We start from the raw sequence: 24,289 nt of genomic DNA, 5'->3' as shown, positions 1-24,289 counted from the left end.
ACCTTCAGATCTTATCAGCACCAGGAAGTTCATGTGGTAAGTCTACACCCGTTCGCACCTGTAATGAGTATAATTAAAATGTCGCGTCGTAAATACCTATTGATCTTATCAGCACCAGGATGTCCATATGGTAATTCTACACCTTTTCGCACCTGTAATAATTATGAGTATAATTAAAATGTCCTGTTCGCACCTGTAATAATTATGAGTATAATTAAAATGTCCTGTTCGCACCTGTAATAATTATGAGTACAATTAAAGAGTCCGGGTCGTAAGTGCCTACGATAAAACTCTAGCAGTGGGAGGAAACCAGAGGAGCCCGGAGAAAACCCACGAGGTTGCACGAGCGACCCTAATCCTTGTCACGTACAGTCGGGGAACCGAAACCAAGCCATTTGACTCAACGACCCCCCACCCAACCCAGCGCCAGAGGGATTCATATGGTAAGTCTACGTCGTTTTGGATTCTTTTAACGTCCCCTCGACACAAGCCATTTGACTCAACGCCCCACCACCCCACCCAGCGCCAGAGGGATTCATATGGTAAGTCTATGTCGTTTTGGATTCTTTTAACGTCCCCTCGACACAAACTATGTCATTTCGGGACTAACATAATAATATTGTTCAATTTTATTTCAATAATTCATTTGCGGGTAGGGGTCTTTAGGAGTGGGATGAAACCGGAGCACCCGGAAAAACCCCACGAGGTTGGGCAAGCGACCCTTACTGTCGCGAACTGAATTATATGATTGTGTTATTTTTCAGACTGGTGGTAAAAGAATGCGATATGATTTGTATGATTTATTCACGCCCGTTACAAATTCAAATATATTGAAGATAATCCCTCAAGTTGCGCATAACAAGGTAATGAAAAATGCTGGTTTTAATATTCAAATACTTTATAAATCTGTAACGGTAAATCTCTTTGATCTTTGGTGTATATTCTATGCTTGGAATAACTTGAAGTCTGAAAGTCGGGGGCGGCCTTGCATATATACAGGGGAATTTGGGGTTATTCTTTCAGGGAAGTTTTTTTTCCCATAATAAAACATGATCTAAGGTTTTTCTTATGGGAATTCTGTGAAATTCTCAGAAAAAGAACCGCGACAAAAAAAAAACTGGGCCTGCCGGCCTCGGTTTTTCTTTTTCTCGGGTTATTTTCTTCAGTCTTTCTTTCCCCGGCATAACCTCAGTCTCGTGCTTTATCCTACACGTAATTCATTATACAAGTAATCGATCTCTAGACAGTTTTGTGCATTGCTTGATATTTCAAATCAATATATTTTCCTGTGTTTAATTTTATACCCCATTGAATAAATATTCATAAAAAATTTTTTTTATAGGGGACAAAAAAAAAAAAAAAAAATAATAATAACAGATCATATTCCGTATCGACAAAATCTGTTCAGATAGCTTTGTAAGACTATTTGTGTTTGAGACCATGTATGTTGATTTCAAACCACCCAGAACCAAACATACTTAAACCTTCTGCTGTATATATTAATAGGTTCGACAAGTTCATCTCTCTAAAGCTGGTATTACTGATTATGGCAAACTATCAACTTATGGATTTTATTCCCACAGAACAGCACCACTGGAAATCTTCATCAATGGAAATCCTCTTCATTTAGCAGAGTGGCCTAATGATGTAAGTACGAACGGGTTATTTCCTAGATATCTGAGAGTAGAATGGGTGCTGGATTGCAATGTAACACCTCGTCACACAATATACTTCGGTAACTGGAAAAGAACGTATGGGAATTTTGTATTTCTATGGTAACGTTGAAATTCGAAATTTGTGTCCACTCGACACAAACTAGGTCATTGCGCGTAGAGCTCGTTTCGTGCACGCCGATTTGTACACAAGTAGACTTTTTCGTCAGGATGACCAGGTACACCGACAATAAGTAAGTAAAGGCCAGGTTTACACGATCCCTCGGGTTTGTCCCGGTCTAGTTCCTTTTGGAACTGTCTTTGAGCGGACGATGTCCACTGACAGTTCCTATCCGGCCTTATATAGCTGCAATATGAAAATACGTCAAAATACCGCTCTTCCCCACCTCTGTTCTCAGACTGTTTAGGAACCCTTACCCTCTATGTCTCACCACGATTCTTTATTTTCCGCCAAAAGAATATATTTGACACAAAGTCATAATAATTCAACACCATTTTCAAGTAGAATTTAGCGATGAAATAAACATGTGGTTTGCGCATGTTCGAGTCTCGCAATGGCTGTCAGTTCAAACGTATTTTGTGTATGTTTTTAATCGCAGAATTCTACTTGAAAATAGTGTTGAATCATTATAAATGTGCGTTAGCTGTGGCAAGAAATGATCCCTTTGGTGAATAAAGTAGAATCAAGGTGAAAAATAGTAGGTAAGGATTACAAAATAGCCTTAGAACAGAGGTGGGGAAAAGCGTTATTTTTATATTGCAGCTATATAAGGCCGGTTAGGAACTGTCAGTGGACATCGTCCGCTCAAAGACAGTTCCTAATGGAACTAGTCCCGGTCCTCACCGTAATTCGGAACCTGGTCAATGTCCTGGCCGTCCGATATGCCTAATTACAGGTGGGTTTTTTTCTATAGCTAAATCTAATTTTGTCAAGGTCGTTGAGATGTAAATAAGCTTAGGAAACGTGATTGTTGGCGAGATTGCAGGTAAGGGCTAGGGTAAGCATTGGGGTTAGGTCCACGGTCACGGTTAGGGTTGGGATTAGAGCTAGCTCTGTTTACATCCCGTGATCTATGACGAAAAATGGAGTTGACTTTATCATTTAGCACTAACCATTGTTTTTCTTTCAGAACTACATCAATATTAAAACTATACCTGATGGTGCTAGTGGTGCGAGGTTTACCCACAATTCATCGCGTGATGCACGATGGACAGGGGAAAAAGATCCTTGGGCTTATGGTTTCTGGTGGGTATTTACAAAAATGATGAATTTGGTGATAGTCATCACCCTCGTTTGTCGTCCGTTTCAGAAATCTTTACGTTGTTTTTTTTATCCAAGTTGGCAGGTATCATTTACGTTTAGGTGTTCATATGGAAGAACACTATCCAAATATAAATGTTTCGACCACAAATCGCAGAGTTACCCCCCTGTTTATCTTCAAAATCCTAAAATCTTATAAATGAGTGATTGGACAGAGTTCTCAAAGGGATATGAGGAAGAACCCTATTTAATTTCAAAATGTATAAATCTTAGATTACGAGTGAATAATTTATACCTTGGCACATTTTATAGCGGAATTGTTTTGAATAGAAATGAACCACAATTGTGTTAGTCCCGAAATGACCTAGTTTGTGTCATTTCTCTCTCTCTCCCTCTCTGTATTTCAGGCAATGGGGTTGGGCTGATTGGGCTGTTCAAGTCAAGTCAATAAACACCAAACCTCACCAAATAACACTGGCTAACAATCCTAAATTTGGTATCCGTACAGGTGACTATTTATCTTATCCTGAATGGAATATGGGTGGTGGGGGGGAGGCCGAATGATATCATAAGATCTATCATCGAGTCAATGGCGTGGTTTCGATTCCTCGGTTGTATTTGACAAGGAGTAAGGTTGCCGGGTCCTCCGGTTTTCCCCCAATGCTAAAGACCCCTACGCGCAAGCAAATTATTGAAATTAATTGGTTTGGTCGAGAAAGTTCATCAGGATTTCGACTGGCGTGGTTTCGAATCCCCGGTATACGTGGCAAGGAGTAGGGTCGCCTGTCCAACCTCGTGGGTTTTCTCCGGGTCCTCCGGTTTCCCCCCACTGCTAAAGACCCCTACGCGCAAGCGAATTATGTAAATAAAATTAAAACCATATGTTAGTCCCGAAATGACCTAGTTTGTGTCGAGTGGACGTTAAACCCCATTTCTCTCTCTCTTTCTCTCATCACGATTTTCCTGCGTGGTTCCCCCATTTTCAGTGGTGCAGGACGGAGGGCCTGAGACGAATTTGAAATAAGAGTAGGCCTTAGTACCGCTGCCCGGGAAAGTCTCCCCCTCATAGCACACTGTTATGCGCATCCCCGTTTTCATTAGTCAAGTCGGAGCAGAACAGTCGGACGTTAAATCCCATTTTATTTTCATTTTATATATTTTTTTATATAAATAATGGATATGTGAATAATGATGCATTTGCGTTCTATATAACAGGAAGTCTCCGCTATGATGGTGTGCTAAACGGTTTCTCTCATCAAGGAGGTTATTTTCGTGTCATAAATATGTTGTCAGAATTAGATGCCCCGGTAAGTCATTATGGTAATAAGTAATGGTCTAACATTAGATACCCCGGTAAATCAATACGATAATAAATAATGGTCTCACATTAGATACCCCGGTAAGTCATGGTAATAAATAATGGTCTCGCATTAGATACCACGGTAAGTCATTATAGTAATAAGTAGTGGTCTCACATTAGATACCATGGTAAGTCATTATGGTAATAAATAATGGTCGCACATTAGATACCCCGGTAAGTCATTATGGTAATAAATAATGGTCTCACATTAGATACCATGGTAAATCAATATAGTAATGAAGAAATATATTACGTTAGACCAAAACCCATTTCAATTCGTAATTAAATTGTAATTTCCTTCCCTCAAATTTGTGCATTTCTTTTGTTAGTTTATATCAGCTGATATTGTATTGTTATCCACCAGGGTGAATATTATTTGGATAGATCTACTGGTATTCTTTATTTATGGCCAAATACACCAAGTGGAACCTTACAACAAACAGATATAGTTTATGTTTCTATGTTAAATACGTGCATAAGGTGAGTATACGGGATATTTCATTCACAAGTAGGGGGGTCGGATGGCCGAATGGTTAGCAGGTGCGCGCTGTATCATAAGACCTGTCATTGAGGCAAGTGGCGTTGTTTCGAATCCCCAGTTGTACGTGACAAGGAGTAGGGTCGCCTGTCCAACTTCGTGGATTTTTTCTCCAGGTCCTCCGGTTTCCTCTCTCTGCTAAAGACCTCTACAAGCAAGCGAATTGTTGAAACCAAATAAAACCATATGTTAGTTCCGAAATGACCTAGTTTGTGTCGAGTGGACGTTAAACCCCATCTCTCTTTCTCTATCTACGATCGCTAGTTAGACATAAACTTGTGTCTCCAAATATCCAAATACTTGTAAATCAAATTGATCTCCTTATGACAGGTTTGTAGAAAGAGAGAGGGAGAGAGAAATGGGGTTTAACACAAACTAGGTCATTTCGGGACTAACACATGGTTCAATTTTATTTCAATAATTCGCTTGTGCGTAGGGGTCTTTAGCAGTGGGAGGAAGCCGGAGGATCCGGAGAAAACCCACGAGGTTCGACAGGCGACCCTATTCCTTGCCACGTACAACCTGGGATTCGAAACCACGCCAGTAGACTCAATGACAGACTTTATGATACAGCACGCACGTGCTAACCATTCAGCCATCCAAACCCCCGGTTTGTAGAAAGGTCCTACCCCTAACTCGCTGATATGGGTCTATATATCCCCATGAATTATCTAGGGCATTAATCCTATAAATGTATCGTCTATACAAACAATATACTATAGTAAAATAAACTCTATAGCCCGTAGACGTTAATTGCATAGATATAAAATAGATATAAATGGGGGGTAATTAGGGTGGATTACGATCCATAGTTTACTGAATTAAGTAATACTGTGTGGATTAGCAAGAGGTATTTTGATACATTTATTATTGGGTCAAAATTCACCTTACTACATATGCACAAAGGTGTCTTTTGATCGGGCAACATGCCAGAATGCACAAATAAATGTCTCATTTTCAAAAATCCCCCTCCACCGGTAGATTTGGTTGAGGACATAGGCGTACGGGTTCGATGACAGTTGGGGGGGGGGGGGGCAGTACCCGAAATGCCCGAAAAAATTTCGGGTTTACAGACATCGGCGCAGGTCTTCCTCGAGAGGCGAAGAAGTGGAGCTTACCTTGGGAGGGGGAGGGCAGCACCCAAAATGACCGAAAAAATTTCGGGTTTACAGACAGCGGCGCAGGTCTTCCTCGAGAGGCGAAGAAGCGGAGTTTACCTTGTACCCCCCCCCCCCCCCCCAAGAAAATTTTGGAATATTTGACGGCTGCAAACACGTTTTCCTGCTATTCCAGCCTTTGAATACAGCAACTTCAATTTGGTCCAATATAGGCTACCTTGCTGACTCGAATTCCAAACAACCAATCAATCGTCGCGGGGTATGGAGGCTTCACCCTCCCGGGGAAAATTTTAAAAATGCAAATCATTTTCTGCTATTCTAGCCCGTGTAAGCAACTCCCAAAGTATCCATTGGTTTTGTAACCGAAATCCCATTCCGAATTCCAATCTTCCAATCAGACTGTTGCAGCTGCATTCACAAATAATAATCGATGCCTGAAAAATGTCGCACAAAGCAGAGTGGCTCCAGACAAAATGTTTTAATCTATAGTCAACTCAGTGCAAATTCGTAGTATTCAATTAAAAAAAAAGTAAAATTAATGTTTTATTAGGACTCGATGACAGTTAGGGAAGCAAAACTAGAAATGCCCGAAAAAATTTCAAGTTTACAGATAGCGGCGCCGGTTTTCTTCGAGAGATGAAGAAGCGGAGCTGACCTTGTATGGACCCCCCCCCCCCCCTCGCGAAGAAAATTGTGGAATATTTGACGGCCGCAAACGCTGTTACATAATCAGATCATCTGATGTTAAAGACGCTTCCTGCCAACTTGACACCTGTTCGTTATCGACATGCCTGGAGTCCTTGGTCTATGTGATTATGTAATGATTATGTAAACGTTAACTTGCTGGCATGTTTTATTTAAACTTTCTTTGTCTGATTAGCATGTATCGAATGTTAAACTATATATGATACATAAGCCAGATGTCTAATAAGATTCCTTTGTCTGGAATGGTTTATAAACCCAGATTAACAAACGAAAAGGGCAGAGAGGTCCAGGCAGGACATGAGAGCAGTCGGAGGCTAGGCGACGTCTGGTAGTTAACTCCAGGCCACGCTGGTTTGGAGTTAAGACCGGACAACGGCCAACTAATGTAAGCTAGTTATGGATCCTTTAAGTTTTGTATATAATATGTTAGAAGAAGCCGAGAATAAAAGTATTTTAAAATGTTAAACTAGTCTTGTCATCCAGAACTTGATATAAAGAACCAATACTGTCACATATAAATTGATGCCGTAGACCAGACCAACGTTTTGAAGTCATAACCACTAGGCGATCAAAGAATTATTTCTAAGGTAAGTCTTTTTCTAATCCTACCATGGCCGGTTAATAATGACATTGTGCTATAATGTATTATAATTTAACTGGGAAATCAGCAGTTTATCATCACGCTTTATTAAATATCATGGTGTAGTTACTTAATTTAATATAATTTTCAAGCTAGTAGTGGAACAGTCCTTAACTATTTGTAGGAAAATGACCAAAACAAAATCGTATATATATTGTTTGTTTTACAATAGGTCATGTTGTTTTTAAAAGATTATAAATGATAATTGTTTGTTTTTGAACACATATTTTGGCATTTAAAGTAGTAGTAACAGGTTAATATCGAAAAGTAAAATGTTTTGTGATTGTTTAACTAGAATTGGGTTAACAGTATCGTAATTTGGAATTTAACCCAATAACATTCACAAATTATTAACGCGTTTATCTCTAAGGTTTTTTTTGTTGTTGTTTTGTCTATATGTGTCTATTACCCCAAATGTTAATGGGATGCCCCGATATTTACGGGAGAGAATTTTTTTTGTGATACCCCTAATGTTAATATGGGATGCCCCGATATTTACGGGAGGGAGGTTTTTTTTGTGATACCCCTAATATTAATAATGGGATGACCCGATATGTACGGGAGAGATTTTTATTATTTTTTTTATTTTGTGATACCTCAATACTATGAAATTGGGAGGTCCCGATATGTTACGGGAAAATTTTTATGTGAAACCCCAGTCAGGTGGGATTGGTTTAACCCCAGGAGAGGGTCGTGCTCAGAATTACGAGCGACCGTATTGTCTTGTTTTGTGTTGTGTTTCAAAAATTATAGAAATAAACCGTTATTAATTTTGATACGTTCTTTCAAAATATCTTATTAAAGATTGTAAAATGTGTTCAGAAAAAAACAAAACAATATGACATCCTAATTTCAATTCTATCCATGTAAATAATAATGTAAATATCGTTAGATAGCTAATTAAAGTCTGTTCCACTTGCTAATTTGATTAACTATTAATTAAGTTCACTCCATGATATGATAAACAGATGAAAAAACTTCACATGGGTGGCAGTTATAATACTCTTCATAGCACATGTCGCACCGTCCCGGCCAGGCGGTATGGAAAAGATAAGACTACCGGAAGACACCGACTCCTTGCCATTACGGGAAACTTATACAAGAAGACGACGGAATGAAGGAAGGAAAAAAAAATTAATTTGTATCTCCCTACAGTTGACTTGTGCGAACATTAGAATAGTTACAGTGTTTTTTTTGTTTTTTTATAATTATTAGTGATTGTGTGCGAACATTAGAATATTATAGTTTTACAGTATTTTTTTTTGTTATAATTATTAGTGATTCAAATAACTCACGTGTGTGGAAATTCAAATATTTTTCATTATATATGCGATTCCAGGAACTCGTGTGTGTGATCAGTAAAATTATCTGCGACATATTATGTGATTTCAATGTCGCGCGTGTATGAACACTGTAGTATATATGTATGAACTTTTCAACCAGTATCTTATTACTTTTCAACCAGTGTTTTATTCTTTTGCCATTTGCATTTTTTCTTTTTGTTTATATAACTTTTAATCAGCTTATAGTTATTTTTCGTATTTTTGTTTATATATTAATTAGGGTAGTTACCATCGACTCCATTTATATTTAATTTTGTAATAGTCTTTAAAAGTTATTTCATATAATTCATAACTTTATTCAAAGAAAAGGGAAGGTATGTTACATAATCAGATCATCTGATGTTAAAGACGCTTCCTGCCAACTTGACACCTGTTCGTTATCGACATGCCTGGAGTCCTTGGTCTATGTGATTATGTAATGATTATGTAAACGTTAACTTGCTGGCATGTTTTATTTAAACTTTCTTTGTCTGATTAGCATGTATCGAATGTTAAACTATATATGATACATAAGCCAGATGTCTAATAAGATTCCTTTGTCTGGAATGGTTTATAAACCCAGATTAACAAACGAAAAGGGCAGAGAGGTCCAGGCAGGACATGAGAGCAGTCGGAGGCTAGGCGACGTCTGGTAGTTAACTCCAGGCCACGCTGGTTTGGAGTTAAGACCGGACAACGGCCAACTAATGTAAGCTAGTTATGGAGCCTTTAAGTTTTGTATATAATATGTTAGAAGAAGCCGAGAATAAAAGTATTTTAAGATGTTAAACTAGTCTTGTCATCCAGAACTTGATATAAAGAACCAATACTGTCACAACGCGTTTTACTGCTATTCCAGTTCGTAAAATTAATATTTTGTTAGATTTCGGGCACGTTATTTTGCCAAGTAGATTAAATTAAAAAAATATTTTCATGCTCTAAATAAACGCCGTGACTCGGCGATCATTTGCGACTATGGAGACCACAACGCGATATCTGGCGTTTCCACCACGCTTTTACCACGCTATGGCGATCTTGACGCCGTAGCAGCGCATTAAGGGCGCCACCCCGGTCTGACAGCAGTTCCCCACGTGACATACACAATTACCAATCGTATACAAATTACTTTCTGTTAACATTACATAACACGAGTCACATATTTAAGTATGTGGTTTGGATGGCCGAATGGTTAGCATGTGCGCGTTGTATCGTAAGGTCTGTCATTGAGTCAACTGGCGTGGTTTTGATTCCGCGGTTGTACGTGACAAGGAGTATGGTCGCCTCGTCGATTTTCTCCGGATCCTCCAATTTCCTCCCACTGCTAAAGACCCCTACATGCAAGCGAATTATTGAAATAAATTTAGACCATATTTTAGTCCCGAAATTACCTAATTTGTGTCAAGTGGACGTTAAACCCCATTTCTCTGCTATCTCTTTTCTTTTCAGTTTACACAACGCACATAATATTCATTTTGAAGACTTCACGCTGGAGGCGTGTCGACATTATGGCTTTGAGGGAAACAGTGCACGTAATATAAAATTTACAAATATGGAAATAAAAAATACAGGTAATAATAATTGAAACCATCTCTCTAAGAAGTATCAACCCTCTCCCTAAAACATCATAGCGCCTTGATAACAAATCTTAATGGAATTGAATACATGTATTTCCAAGTTCCAATTAGACGATTTCATATTGGGTTTCATTTTTGCTGCTTTTAGATTTGACCTTATACGTCACGGTCACGGCACATATCACCATATATTCTTCCCGCAATATTATTTGACGGATCAAAACTTCCACCTTAGACCAACCTCGTGGGTTTTCTGCGGGTCCTCCGGTTTCTTTCCACTGCTAAAGACCCCTATGCGCAAGCAAATTATTTAAATAAAATTGAACCATATGTTAGTCCCGAAATGACCTAGTTTTAAAGCATTAAAATCGTAAGAAACAAAAACTGAAAGCAGAACATAGCAAACTACTAAATATGTATGAAACAGTTAACCACAATCGACATGCAAAAGGAACTGCATTGAAGGAAGTTGATACTGGTCTGTGTCCATATAATAAATATAATAAATAAATATTGATATTAATTCTGGTCTGTGTCTATAGGTTCCTATGGTATCAGTTGTAGCGGTGATTGTAGATCTATTAGTGTATCAAGGTGTGATATACATCATACTGATGGCGGTGTCAATATACAAGGTATCTCAATATTCTTTAAAGGTCACCGTGAAAGCTTCATACATTGTTTAAATAATGCAAGTAAAGTAATTATGTAAACATATTCTTTCCATGAGTATAACACGAACCTAAATGTCAATAATACCCACAACAGGTAAATTTCAACGTTAGTAATTTCCGCCGTTGACATAATTCCTTGCGTTATTTAAAACAAAATTTGAGGAATTTCCGGTGACTAATTCTTTAAAGTCTATGTGCGTGATTTGAGCGCTATATGAACCCCCTGCAAACTACAATATCGTACATTTTGAATCTCTATTAGGTATTCCGTTCAGTATTTTAAAAGGTATGATGAACTGGAATTCCATAGATCTATGTTAAATCTCTATATAAACAAGTCCGTGGCCATCTTATGTTTAAATGATGGATGAACCTGTTTTTAATCCAGGAGGACATCCGGCGTTTCATATTTTTATTTTGTTGTTTTAATCAAATATTAAATAAATAGTACATATAAGCGAGGATTAAGACGCGAGAAATTTAACATGTGCGTAAAATCAACTCAAGCTCGATGACTTTAAAGGCTCAATACCACTCTTGTTGTAACTGAATAATATGTCCCAATCTTTATTCTGGTCAACAAATTGTACTATTTTACAATATTTCAATTAATTGATGATACAAATTTCATCTTAACACACCTAATTAAAAAAATGGAAAAAATCAACTAAATGATTTGAAAAGCCTAACGTAAACCTTTTCAAATGTGACTTGGATTTAAAAATATTTTCGAACCCTCTGGACAAGTAAAAAAGGATGTAATGGATAATTTACACACCAGGTAGGACACATAAACATCTAATACTTAGAATAAGGCTATTATTTATTTTCTGGAGCTGTCAAGCCAGCAAGAGTGTTATTGTCCCTTTAACATAATATACTTTAAACGTAGTGAACCTTTTAGTACCTGGTTCTTGATGAAAACTAATCTCTTCTAAAACTGGGATGTATATCTTATTTTTGCAACCGACTGAGACTACTGTTCCCAACGGTGCTTAAATAGTTCACGTTTACATGCGATTTGGGGTGCTAGGGGAGTTGGGGGGGGGGGTGCTGTTGCTTTGATCGATCCAGGTACTAAAGGGCTTTAATTTATGTACTTTGTTTTTATTTAATATAATTTGGAACTGAGATTCATTCACGGTGGATCTGGATATTACTATAGAAGTCATAATAGCTTCAGTTATTTGGGCACAGTAATTGTTCAGTTAGAAAGACAATCTGATTAAACACAGATCCAATTTCGTTTCGTTTTTATAGTTCAAAATTTCGACTTTACTAATTGTCTTTACTACACTTGGATCTGGAAGCTTTGTTATTTAACTCGTGTTCTGCTTGAAATGAGGGGTCAGCCAATCAAATGGTCTGTCGAATCGAGCGTTTGACCTTTTTTGCTCAGAACTGTGGGTAGACATTAGCGGCAATAGAAATCAAAACAAAGCAAGAGTAGATAAAAAATACATGGCGGTCGCTAATTGGTTAATCGAATGACTGACGTAATCGGGTCAAATGTCGCTTGCTTGGTACCTAACGTCATAGGACGTGAACTCCCACTATAACTTGTTAGATCTACATGTAGTGTAGTAAAAGTAAAAAAAACGAAACGAAATATAGATCTATATTTTAATTAGATTGTTAGAAAGAGAAGTGTAAATTGTTATGCCCCATATTTTTTTCTAACATTATCTACTCAATAATCTTCCCTCATATAACACTGCATGGCGCATGCCCGCCTTCATTTACCAAGTTGGCGCCAAAAAGCTGGACATCAATTCATATTGTATTTGATTTTAATTATTACGCTAGCATAATCCCCATCGTTACAATGGTTATGGTGATGTTTATTTAAGCGTCCCTCCAAATCCAACAATGCCAAACTAAAAATATTTGCATCCACCAGAGGTTCAAGCGAAATCATCCCCACGACCAAAACGTGCATAAACAACTCTGAATATTTGTCGGAGATATATTGTCTACCAGTAGAACACGATACGCATCAATAATTTAGATGCCACTGGCTGGTTTATATCGTCCGCGAAAACTCTGAAATTACGAACAGCGACTTTACATATGTAAATTTGGTAGGTATATTGTACTGTAAAATCATTTTAGGAGGAAACAGAAATAAATTGGAATCTTCGGGGAATATTTTAGAGGACAACCATATATGGAAATTCGGTCGCGCTACGAAAGTTGGTGCCAATGGTATTTCACCAGGGGGAGTAAATACTTTGATGAGATATAATTATTTACACGATGGTCCTTACACCTGCATTCGATGGTCTGTAAGTAAAACCAGGATTTAATCAAAAACCAATTAGTCAACGGGTCTAAACAATACCATTTAGGCTATCTAATGCTGTCTAAACCAAGTACGAACAATCCAAACCATTAGACAAAATTCGAAGTCCTAAACAAATGGTATAGGCAAAATAGTGTAATCAGCAAATGGACTGTTTACCGTGTACAAAATACACGACAAACAGTGGTAACAGGTGTCCGGAAGAGTAAGCCTATCCTGCCCGGCCATTCATTAATCAAGTTCCCAAAGAACTAACAATTAAATTGCTTTGGTCGTAGCATTTGAACTATGGATTATGCCTAAAGAAAGATCTGCAATTGGTGGATTTAGCTCTTGCATAATGTATGTGTAATAGATTGTTTTTGGGATAAACGACGCTTGTCAAAACACACGGAAATATGTTACTCCAAGACCAGTATGATGTCGAATATCCGAATTTGTAAATACACAAGTTTATAAATAGAAGGAACTGTTATCTTTGGTACCATGAATTGACAAACGATTGGTGGTCTGTATCCTTAAAATAAATATTCTGATGTCCGCGATATTTTTCAGGGTAATGATCATATCATGGAATATAACCATTTTAGTAGATGCTGTCATGATTCCAGTGATTGTGGTGCTATACATGCTGGTAGAGACTGGACTATGGTAATTTTAAACAAATACAAATACGATTACAGTGGGCGGCGATGGGATTGCTCAGTCGAATGATCGCGGTAGACCTTCCTAAGAACATTAGGAAAATCCGCCACAAATGACCATTTCGGAATATGCCCTGGGTCTTAGCATCGATATTTAAAGAGGGGGGGGGGGCTATACAAGTTTAATATGGGTAGCTTCGAATGAAAAGTATACACCACCCCTGCTGCCTCCACTTAATTAGACTACCCAATTTGGGGCCAATCAGTAAAGGGTAATTAGTAACTGTAATGCAAATAATGATTTAATCAGTAGAAAATAATTTAATTAGAAGAAAAATTATTTAATGAATCATTAATTCTAGTCTAACATTCCACAAATCTTACATAATTTAATATAACAACTCTGATACATTTTCATACTTTGTTTTATATTTAGCGAGGGAATGTTATCCGTTACAATCATGTACATGATTCTATAAGACATTGGCCTGGTGCTGATGTACGTGGTATAATGTTAGATGACGAATATTCCAGTGTTACCATAGAACATAATGTGTTTTATTATGTGAGTAATCTTTGTGAAAAATAATGTGTTTTATTACATAAGTAATCCTCTTAACATGGAACATAAAGTGTTTTGTTACGTGAGTAATCGTCGTAACGTAGAACAAAAAATGTTTTATTAGGTTGCTGTTAATCGTAAAAGAACATAAAGTGTTTTATTACATGAGTAATCCCCTTAACATGGAACATAAAGTGTTTTGTTACGTGAGTAATATAGAACATGATGTGTTTTATTACGCGAGTAATCTTCGTGAAACATAACGTGTTTTATTACATAAGTAATCCTCTTAACATGGAAAGTGTTTTGTTACGTGAATATCGTCGTAACGTAGAACATAATGTGTTTTATTACATGAGTAATCCTCTTAACATGGAACATAATGTTTTTTATTACGTGAGTAATCTACGTAACATAGAACATACCGTGTTTTATTATGTGAGTAATTTACCTAACGTAGAACATAAAATGTTTTATTATGTTAAGCTGGTAATCCTCGTGACACCTTATGTGTTTTATTATATGAGTAATCTTCTTAACATGGAAAATAATGAGGTTTATGACGTGAGTAATCTACCTAACACAGAACATGTGTTTTATAACGTGGGTAATCAACTTAACATAGAACATAATGTTTTATCATATGAGTAATCTTCGAAACATAGAACACAACGTGCTGTATTACGTGAGTAATCTTCGTAACATAATGTGTTTTTTTTTACGTGAGTAATCTTCGTGACATGCAACACAATGTGTTTATTATGTCACGTTGGTACTCGTCTTGGCATATAATGTGGTTTATTACGTGAGTAATCTGCTTAACATAGAACATAAAGTGTTTTATTACTTGAGTAATCTTCTTAAGATCATGTCTTACGTTGGTAATCGTATTGGCACATATTTTATTTATTTTATTTTATGAGAAATCTTATTAACATAGAACATAATGTGTTTTATTACGTGAGTAATCTTATATCTTTAAGTTGGTAGCCTTCGTGGAACATATTGTGTTTCATTATGCGAGTACTCTGCTAACATAGGACATAATATGAATCCTTTTCTTTATAATGGATATTTTTTATTACGTGACGTCATTGTGTCGGGTTTAAAAGCCTCATATTATATATTTATTTATTTATTTATATATTTATATATTTGTATATTTATTTATTTATTTATTTATTTATTTATTTATTTCTATGTTACATGGTGTGTTATATCTACGTATTATTTATTTGTAGAATGAAGTTCATGTTAATATAGGGGGTGGTCGAGACAATATCATCAGATACAACGTGTTTTATAACGCTACAAAAGAATCTATTCAAGTTGATGGCCGGGGAATGAGAGGGGATTTTCTTGACGAACTTATAGGTCATTTACAGGTATGATTTTAGCTTCTGTTGTCTTGAATTTTAAATTTTAGGTTCGACCCCAGACATGAGCCAATAAGTAGCATCATATTTCCACCTTTCACGAATGATAATGTTAGTCATTCGGATGAGGCGAAAAATTAAACAAAACTTATTCAGTTCTTGAACGACCCCTTCGCAGTTGGAATTCGAAGAAGTGCTGACGGAAATGATGCCATCGGTGCAAAATTAACCACTGCAGTGTAAATTTATGATATTATAAGACGTTCAACTACATTTCTTGTATTGATCATTACATTCTAAGTTCGTTTACAGAACCCATAATATTTAAGTCAGACATTAAAGGAAATCATTCTGATTATTATTTAAAATCAGGTTTCGACTATCACATTTAAATATTAATCATATTACTTGTTTCCAGGCAGTGCCATATACCAGTCATCTATGGGCCGCCAAATACCCCAAATTAGCTGCTTTAGCTACAAGTAAAACTCGCGGTTATCCGGAAGGTAGGTATAAACCATTATGTATTGATGTTTAAGCCTTCTAAATTATTTCGCCTAAAATTGAAAGACATGTTTCCAACCCCAAGAGGCGTTAAATATAAGGACATGATAATTTCCAGTTTATTTACATGGTAATTTCCAGTTTATTTACCTGGTAATTTCCAGTTTATTTACATGGTAATTTCCAGTTTATTTACATGGTAATTTCCAGTTTTGGGGGGCTTTTGTGATGAAACATATTTTGATTTTTACACATTCTGTTTACACTTGTATACATCATTTTGTGATTTCAGGCAATGAGGTATATCGTAATATATATTATAATGAGAAGGGTATTTCTTGGATCTATTTTGATGGGAAAATTGATGAAGATAAATATTTCCGTCAATACGAAAATCAACATGTAAGTATAAGTAGAGGAACTAGAATCACTGGCCTTCGTCTTGAGATTTACCCCAAAATGTATTGGGTTAAGCTGAGATTTACCCCAAAATGTATTGGGTCAAGTTGTGATTTACCTCAAAATGTATTGAGTTAAGTTAATTTACCCCAAAATGTTTTGGGTCAAGTTGTGATTTACCTCAAAATGTATTGAGTTAAGTTAATTTACCCCAAAATGTATTGGGCTAAGTTGTGATTTACACCAAAATGTATTGGGTAAAGTTGTGATTTACCTCAAAATGTATTGGGTTAGGTTGTGATTTACAGCAAAATAATTTGGGTTAGGTTGTGATTTTGTGATTTACAGCAAAATGATTTGGGTTAGGTTGTGATTTACCTCAAAATGATTTGGCTTAAGTTGAGATTTACACCAAAATGTACATTTATTTGGGTAACATGAGCCAACTTGAACATTAATAAAACATGGCGCATGGCAATAAAACCAATTAAAAGAGAGCAAGGGTTATTTTAATCGACCTTCTGCCTTGACAGTACAATTATCTGGAACAGGAACCGGATCCCATGCGCTTCTCATCTTGTTATTCGTGTTGTTCTATTTCATGATGCGCTTCGGCTTCGAAAAAAGCGTAAGGTTCCACCAATTCAAGTACGACCGGCATAAAACTTCACAATTCCAAGATGGCGACGATGACGTCATGCCCGACTTCTGGTCTTTGGTATGCTCGTACTTGTTATTAAAGGGTTATTTATTGTTTTCTTTTCAGTCTTTTTCATCCTCTGATTTTTCTTCTCCGGATACTTGTGACTACCATCTACAATGCACAGCTAAAGATTGGGCTAATGGGGTCAATTTTCCACAACCAGTAACTTTAGATAAAGTTGGTCCCAGATATCCATATGGTCCCAGATATTTAAATAAAGGTAGGCCTTTTAGGATATATAACAAAATATATTTCAGTGCTCATGTTAAGGAATTCTGTTAGCATGAAACAATGCCGGTGTGTGAACCATGTGGTTGCTCCACGCCCTAAAATTAGAGGCGGGGGGTGCCGGGGGGGGGGGGGCGTGCGGGTGTTGGTCCAACAGAAAACTCCAGATTAATTGAACATCGACGGTCCTTATCAAATTTTAGTTTATGTACTTGTTAGAATAATTAGCATTGAAAAACAATTTGGGGCGGGAGCATATTGATGCATTTAACCATACTCTTATTAGGTGATATCAAATCAAACAATCAATAAATTTTGAGACGTTAATTTTTATATATCTGTCATGGTTTCCCATGGTTTACATAACCAGGAAGGCGGTTTGTGTAATCGCGGGGGGGGGGGGGGTACATATTCAGGGCGGTTTACATCATCGGGAAGGTGTTTTATACCATCAGGAGGGTGGTTAACATCGCAAGGAGTGCGGCTTGCATCATCAGGAGGGTGGTTTATATCATCAGGAGGACGGTTTACATCACCAGGAACCCGTAGAGCGGTTAACATCATCAGGGTGGTTAACACCAGGAATGTGGTTTATATCATCAGTTGGTGGTTTACCTCATCAGGAGGATGGTTTATATCATCAGGAAGATGGTTTATATCATCAGGAGGGTGGTTTACATCACCAGGAGGGTGGTTAACATCATCAGGAGGGTGGTTTACATCAACAGGAGGGTGATTTACATCATCAGGAGGGTGGTTTACATCATCAGGAAGATGGTCTATATCATCAGGAGGGTGGTTTATATCGTCAGAAGGGTGGTTAACATCATCAGGAGGGTGGTTAACATCATCAGGAGAGTGATTAACATCATCCGGTGGTTGGGGGTATACACCATCAAGAGGGCGATTGATTCGTCTTCGAAATTTAAAGCCGCATAGCGTCAACATAAACAAAGATTTTGTAGATTCATTTCATATTATAGGTAAAAGACCAGACTCGGGAATTAAAGCCGTGTCCACATCAGGTCCCTGTGTATCTGGAACAGTTGCTCCCGAAACAAACATCCCTAAAGCCTCCTATTTACCAGATGGTTCACGTCCTAATAATCTTGTTAATAATATTACACATGTTGGTAAGTTGTCATTATTGATAACCTTATATTTCAGTTGTGGGGTTTGAGTGACAGAATGGGCCGGCAGTCTTTAGATCATAAGGTCGGCCATTGAGTCAAGTGCTGTGGTTTCAATCCAACACGAGTGGGCGCTAGAATCTCGGCTCCACACAATTAGAGGATATCCAATCGAGTGAAAATAGGATTTCCAGCTACAATACATGGGCCGACTGCATAAGAACTTATCTAACCCAACCACGACTGCTGAAATATATTGGTTGTGTTTCATATCAGTACGGTTCTACTCACACTATCTCAGTTGCCGGGACTGACAGAACTATGAAGAGACTGAATTCCACACGATTGCAGTTCTTTCAATTCGAGACCTAACGGATTGACAATTGAGCATCCATATGAATTAGATAGCCACCATCGCCATACTTCTCTTTTTCTTCCTCATCATATTTTCAATTATTCTTTTTTATGATGTCTGTCAGTAGGATTAACCGTGGTTGCTCAGTGAGTAAGACTTTGACTCGTTAACCCGGAGGTCCCGTGTTCAAATAAAATTTTTTTGTGTCTTTCAATAGGATTAACCCTAGTGGCCAGTGAGTAACACGTTGATTCGCTAACCTGGAGGTCCCGTGTTCAAATATAATTTTTCTGTCTTTCAATAGGATTGGCCGTAGTGGCCAGTGAGTAACACGTTGATTCGCTAACCCGGAGGTCCTTTGTTCAAATGTCTTTTATGTCTTTCAGTAGGATTTGATTAACCGTAGTTGCCCAGTGATTAAGACTTTGGCTCGCTAAACTGGAAGTCCCGTGTTCAAATATAATTTTTCTAAATCTTTTAATAGGATTGACCGTAGTGGCTCAGTGAGTAAGACGCTGGCTCGCTAACCCGGAGATCCCGTTTTCAATACCGGTGTTGACCGAGAAGGTACATAGGAATTTTCCGACGTGGATCCGCCTTGTCAGTGGTGCAGGGCAGAGGACCTGTCAAGGGACAACGTATAGTCGTTTGGGTGGGATGAAAATGCGAGGTCCCACGTACACGTAAAAGGACCCCTGGCAGTTGGAATTCGATATAAGAGTAGCCCTGAACGCTGCTGTCTGGCAAAATTGAACTCATAACACACTGTATAGCAGATATCCGTCTTCATTCGCCCAGTCGGAGCAGAACAGTAGGACGTTCAACCCAAAATTCCCACTTTAAAATGCTATTGCATTTCTAATGATTTTAAATTTATCCTGATATTACATGTATATATGTCTTTGTAGCTTAGGAGGGACCTATGGAAGATTAGATTTTTTGCAAACTAAATACGTTGTCTCATTAAGTAAAGTTTTTATTATTATTATTATTATTATTATTATTATTGCTGTTTCTTTTCATTTCATAGGTTGCTGGCTTTTGGTAAACTCGTGTCCAGCTCACAAAGATGTGAAGGGTACTTACAGGGATACGTATGGTGAACAGCATGAGCACGCAGCAACTAATGAGGCGAAATGTTTAGCTCGGGCAGCTGAAGTGTGGAGATATTGTGGTTCGGCAAAAAATCAACCAGTTACGGTCGTTTATGGTCCAACAGGTACGTTCCAGTTGTGCAGTAACTTGTCTGAAATACAAGTCGTCATTTTGGCATCAGGGTATGTGATATGTAAAACACAAGAGTGTGAGATAGATAAGACACAAGGGTGTGTGGTAGACAAGAGTCTGTGATCGATAAGACACAAGGATGTGTAGTAGATAAAGCACAATGGTGTGCTGTAGATAAAGACACAGGGTTCTATAATAGAGATAAAGCACAGGCCATGTGGTAGATAGGGCACATGGGTGTACGATAGATAAGAGACACGGGTGTGTGGTAGATAAAGACACAGGGGTGTGTGGTATATAAAGACACAAGTGTGTTAATAGATAAACCATAAGGGTTTGGTAGATAAAGCACAGGGGTGTGTAGTAGATAAAGCGGAAATGTGTATGGTAGATAAAGCACAAGGGTGTGAGATAGATAAGACACAATGGTGTGTGGTAGACAAGACACACGGGTGTATAGTAGATAAGCACAAGGGTGTGAGGTAGATAAATACAATGTTATGTCGTATATACGGCTCAACGATGTGAGATAAATAATACACAATGGTGTATAGTAGATAAAGCACAAGGTTGTGAGGTAGATAAGGCACAAGGGTGTGTGGCAGATAAGGCACAAGGGTGTGCGGTAGATAAAACATGTATGGAGTCAACAAATTTTAAATTTTAGATTTGCATGCGGTTATACATTCCTACTAGACGTGAACTTTGCCTGGGCATTCTCGTCGGAGTGCTTTTACTGTAAGCCTATAGTGGTCTCCTATAGACAGAAAAATACAAATAGATACAAAAATTCACACAGTTGTATGTGGACTTCAGCGGGATGATTGAATTATTTTCAAGCATTTCACAAATGTTAAACATACTCTACCTTTTGTATTATACCAGTCACATGACCTAGTAAACAGGTGATGATTGATCAGTTTACCTTATATGATAAAAACAAAAACAGGTGATGATTGATCAAATTACCCTATATGGTAAAAACAAAAACAGATGATGATTGATCAAATTACCCTATATGGTAAAAACAAAAACAGATGATGATTGAACAAATTACCATATATGGTAAAAACAAAAACGGATACTTACTGAACACAGTTACTAGTATAAGTGGCTTGGTGACGTTGAGAGAATACTATTTAAAACGTCGCCTTTTACTTATATTAGTAGCTGTTTTCCATAGGTATGTGTTTTTGTTTTTCCACTATCAAGTTACTGAATGCCATTTAATCACATTATATGGTGATAAGTGGTTTCTTTACCATAGCATGAGCAACGATGAATGGGCGGGGATGGTTGTTTCTTTGCTTTTGTGTTTTTGTTTTTACTCCATCCAGTTACTAAATGCCATTTAAAGATTATAACCCTATTTTGTGATAAGTGTTTTCTATACTATAGCCGGAGCAGTGCCGTTGGACGGAGATCGTTTTCATTTAAAAATAATTAAAGTGATTATAAGTGTTTTTGTTTACAATATCAGGAGCAATGACAATGGGTGGAGATGGTTGTTTCTTTGCTTATTATGGTTGTTCTAATCATCATTATAACTATATCGGATTTGAAAGAGATACCTGGGCAGAACAAAATGATAATGCAGCTAATGATGAAGAGAAATGTCTAAGACGAGCAGCTAATCAATGGGTATATTGTGGTAAAGACAGACAAGGCACAGTAACTAGTATTTACCGACCAACAGGTAAGGGACAGCGATCACGACAGATTACTTGCTAATGTAACACTATGGGGGGCGGGGTGGGGATGCGCAATGAAATGAAATGGTGTTTAACGTCCTACGTCCTAATGAAGACGGGTATACAGTGTGCTATGAGGGAAATTTTGCCCGGGCAGCGGCACCACGACCTACTCTTATTTCAGATTCCATCCAGGATCTTTTACTTGCTTTTGAATAATATTGGAGGCGAAGTGGGGATGCGCAATGAAATGAAATGGGGTTTAACATCAAACATACTAATGAAGACGGGTATACAGTGTGCTATGATGGAAATTTTTCCCGGACAGCGGCACCACGACCTACTCTTATATCAGATTCCAACATGGTGTTATATTTGCAGGTGCTTTAAGAACTGGTGGTGCTGGATGTTGGATAAAGGTTAAAAACTGCCCTGCCGATAAAACAGTTAAATATTATTTCTATGACAGCTGGGGAGCTACCAATCTTGGAACAGGTAAATATCTGGTTTATCTGACAAGGTAATTGTAATATTGTGCCGGGTATGTATTAAAAGATTAACCCAAGTGCGAACACGTCGGCAACAAGGGGTAATCTAAGACCCCAGACATAAATTGGTTTATGGATGCATAATTTTATTCAAATATGATCAAACTACAGCTTCATATAAAGACTGGATACTAATCAATCAGAGGGACAAAAACTATTTGAGGTATTAACAGTGACGATATGAATTAATTGTCATTTCCATGTAGAATCGTCTTTTGTTGAGTTGGGTAGATTACCTAGATTTGCTTTCAGATCTAGATTACTAGAATGACCAACACCATATCATCAGTAAGAAAGATTCCAAATACAAAGCTAGCACCGAGCGCAGAACAGGTTAGACACTTGTAACCAGCAAAATGTCGAAAGGAAAGGTGGGGGGGGGCACTTCCGTTCTATTTGCAGCATTATACTCGACATTAAGTAGTTGACAATGTATAAAATTCTCGCTAGACAATTATGAACCAGTTCCTCATAAACGTTAAGGATATGGTCGTGGGGTCCCGAAATACCCCTTGTATACGCACGAGGGTTAACAAAGTAGAGAGTTAATCAAAGGTAGATAATGCACGGACATTTTCTATTTTTGTCGCTAATCTAGCGTGGCATTAAATTATTTTCTCTCATAATCTCATTTAGTATGCGATGTGTTTTAACTTATAGTTTTGGTACATGTGTAAAGTTGGTGGACAACAACATTGTCCCAAATATAATAAACTGAATTGTACATTACATAACATAATCATCTAAATAGGACATTATCAAGTGAATAGGAAATGATCTCTCATTGGTTACTGTAATCAACTTTAAAGGACATTATCTGTTATTGGTTACTAGAATCAGCCGAATTGTGCATTATCTCGTTGGTTAATATAATCAACCGAATGGTACATTATCTCTTATTGGTTAAAATTATCAACTGAATGGTACATTATCTCTTATTGGCTCATATCATCAACTGAATAGGACATTATCTCTTATTGGTTAATATTATCAACTAAATGGTATATTATCTCCTATTGGTTAATATTATCAACTAAAAGGTATATTATCTCCTATTGGTTAATATTATCAACTGAATGGTACATTATCTCTTATTGGTTAATATTATCAACTGGATGGTACATTATCTCTTATTGGCTCATATTATCAACTGAATAGGACATTATTTCCTATTGGTTAATATTATCATCTGAATGGTATATTATCTCTTATTGGTTAATATAATAAAATGGATGGTATATTATCTCCCATTGGTTAGTTACTAAATGGTATATTATCTCTTATAGACGGTGATGAATCGGAGTGTCGGAATAGAGCTGGCTACTTTTGGAGAAAATGTGGATCACATCCAGAACACCCAGTCACAGCCTTTTACCGACCCACTGGCGTCTCAAAGACAGTTCCATCCCCTTAATGTTAACGACAAAATGTTTATAGGAAATAAATTGTAGCAAGAATCTAAATTTTCCTTGTCTCAATGGTCCTTAAACAGAAAATATTTAATCTCCTAGCTAGCAGTTGGTGACGATAGGGTAGTGTACGGTAAATATAATGCAATACAAAGAGAGATAGAGAGAGAGAGAGAGAGACAGACAGACAGACAGACAGGCAGACAGAGATGGGGTTTAACGTCCATACGACACAGACTAGGTCATTTCGGGACTAACATATGGTTCAATTTTATTGAGGTTGGACAGGCGACTCTACTACTTACCACTTACAACCGGGAAATCGATCGAAACTACGCCATTTGAC

General features: G+C 37.4%; 1 protein-coding gene across 1 annotated transcript; it reads left to right on the top strand.

The window, feature by feature from the left end:
- LOC126824537 (uncharacterized) lies at positions 1 to 23,949 on the top strand (the record flags this gene model as incomplete). The annotated part of the gene is made up of 20 exons (XM_056101975.1): positions 1 to 36; positions 765 to 812; positions 1,507 to 1,647; positions 2,804 to 2,912; positions 4,150 to 4,241; positions 4,659 to 4,774; positions 10,064 to 10,185; positions 10,734 to 10,826; positions 12,978 to 13,150; positions 13,723 to 13,818; positions 14,248 to 14,376; positions 15,615 to 15,758; positions 16,168 to 16,255; positions 16,546 to 16,553; positions 17,419 to 17,575; positions 18,567 to 18,716; positions 20,099 to 20,287; positions 21,776 to 21,991; positions 22,368 to 22,481; positions 23,821 to 23,949. Coding segments are annotated over 20 exons (2,349 nt in total), but the record flags the coding sequence as incomplete, so codon positions are not given.
- Between the last annotated feature and the right edge of the window lie 340 nt (positions 23,950 to 24,289).

This window comes from Patella vulgata, chromosome 6 (assembly GCF_932274485.2).
Source record: "Patella vulgata chromosome 6, xgPatVulg1.2, whole genome shotgun sequence".
Classification (NCBI taxonomy): domain Eukaryota; kingdom Metazoa; phylum Mollusca; class Gastropoda; family Patellidae; genus Patella; species Patella vulgata.
This window is presented reverse-complemented; position numbering and strand designations above follow the sequence as displayed.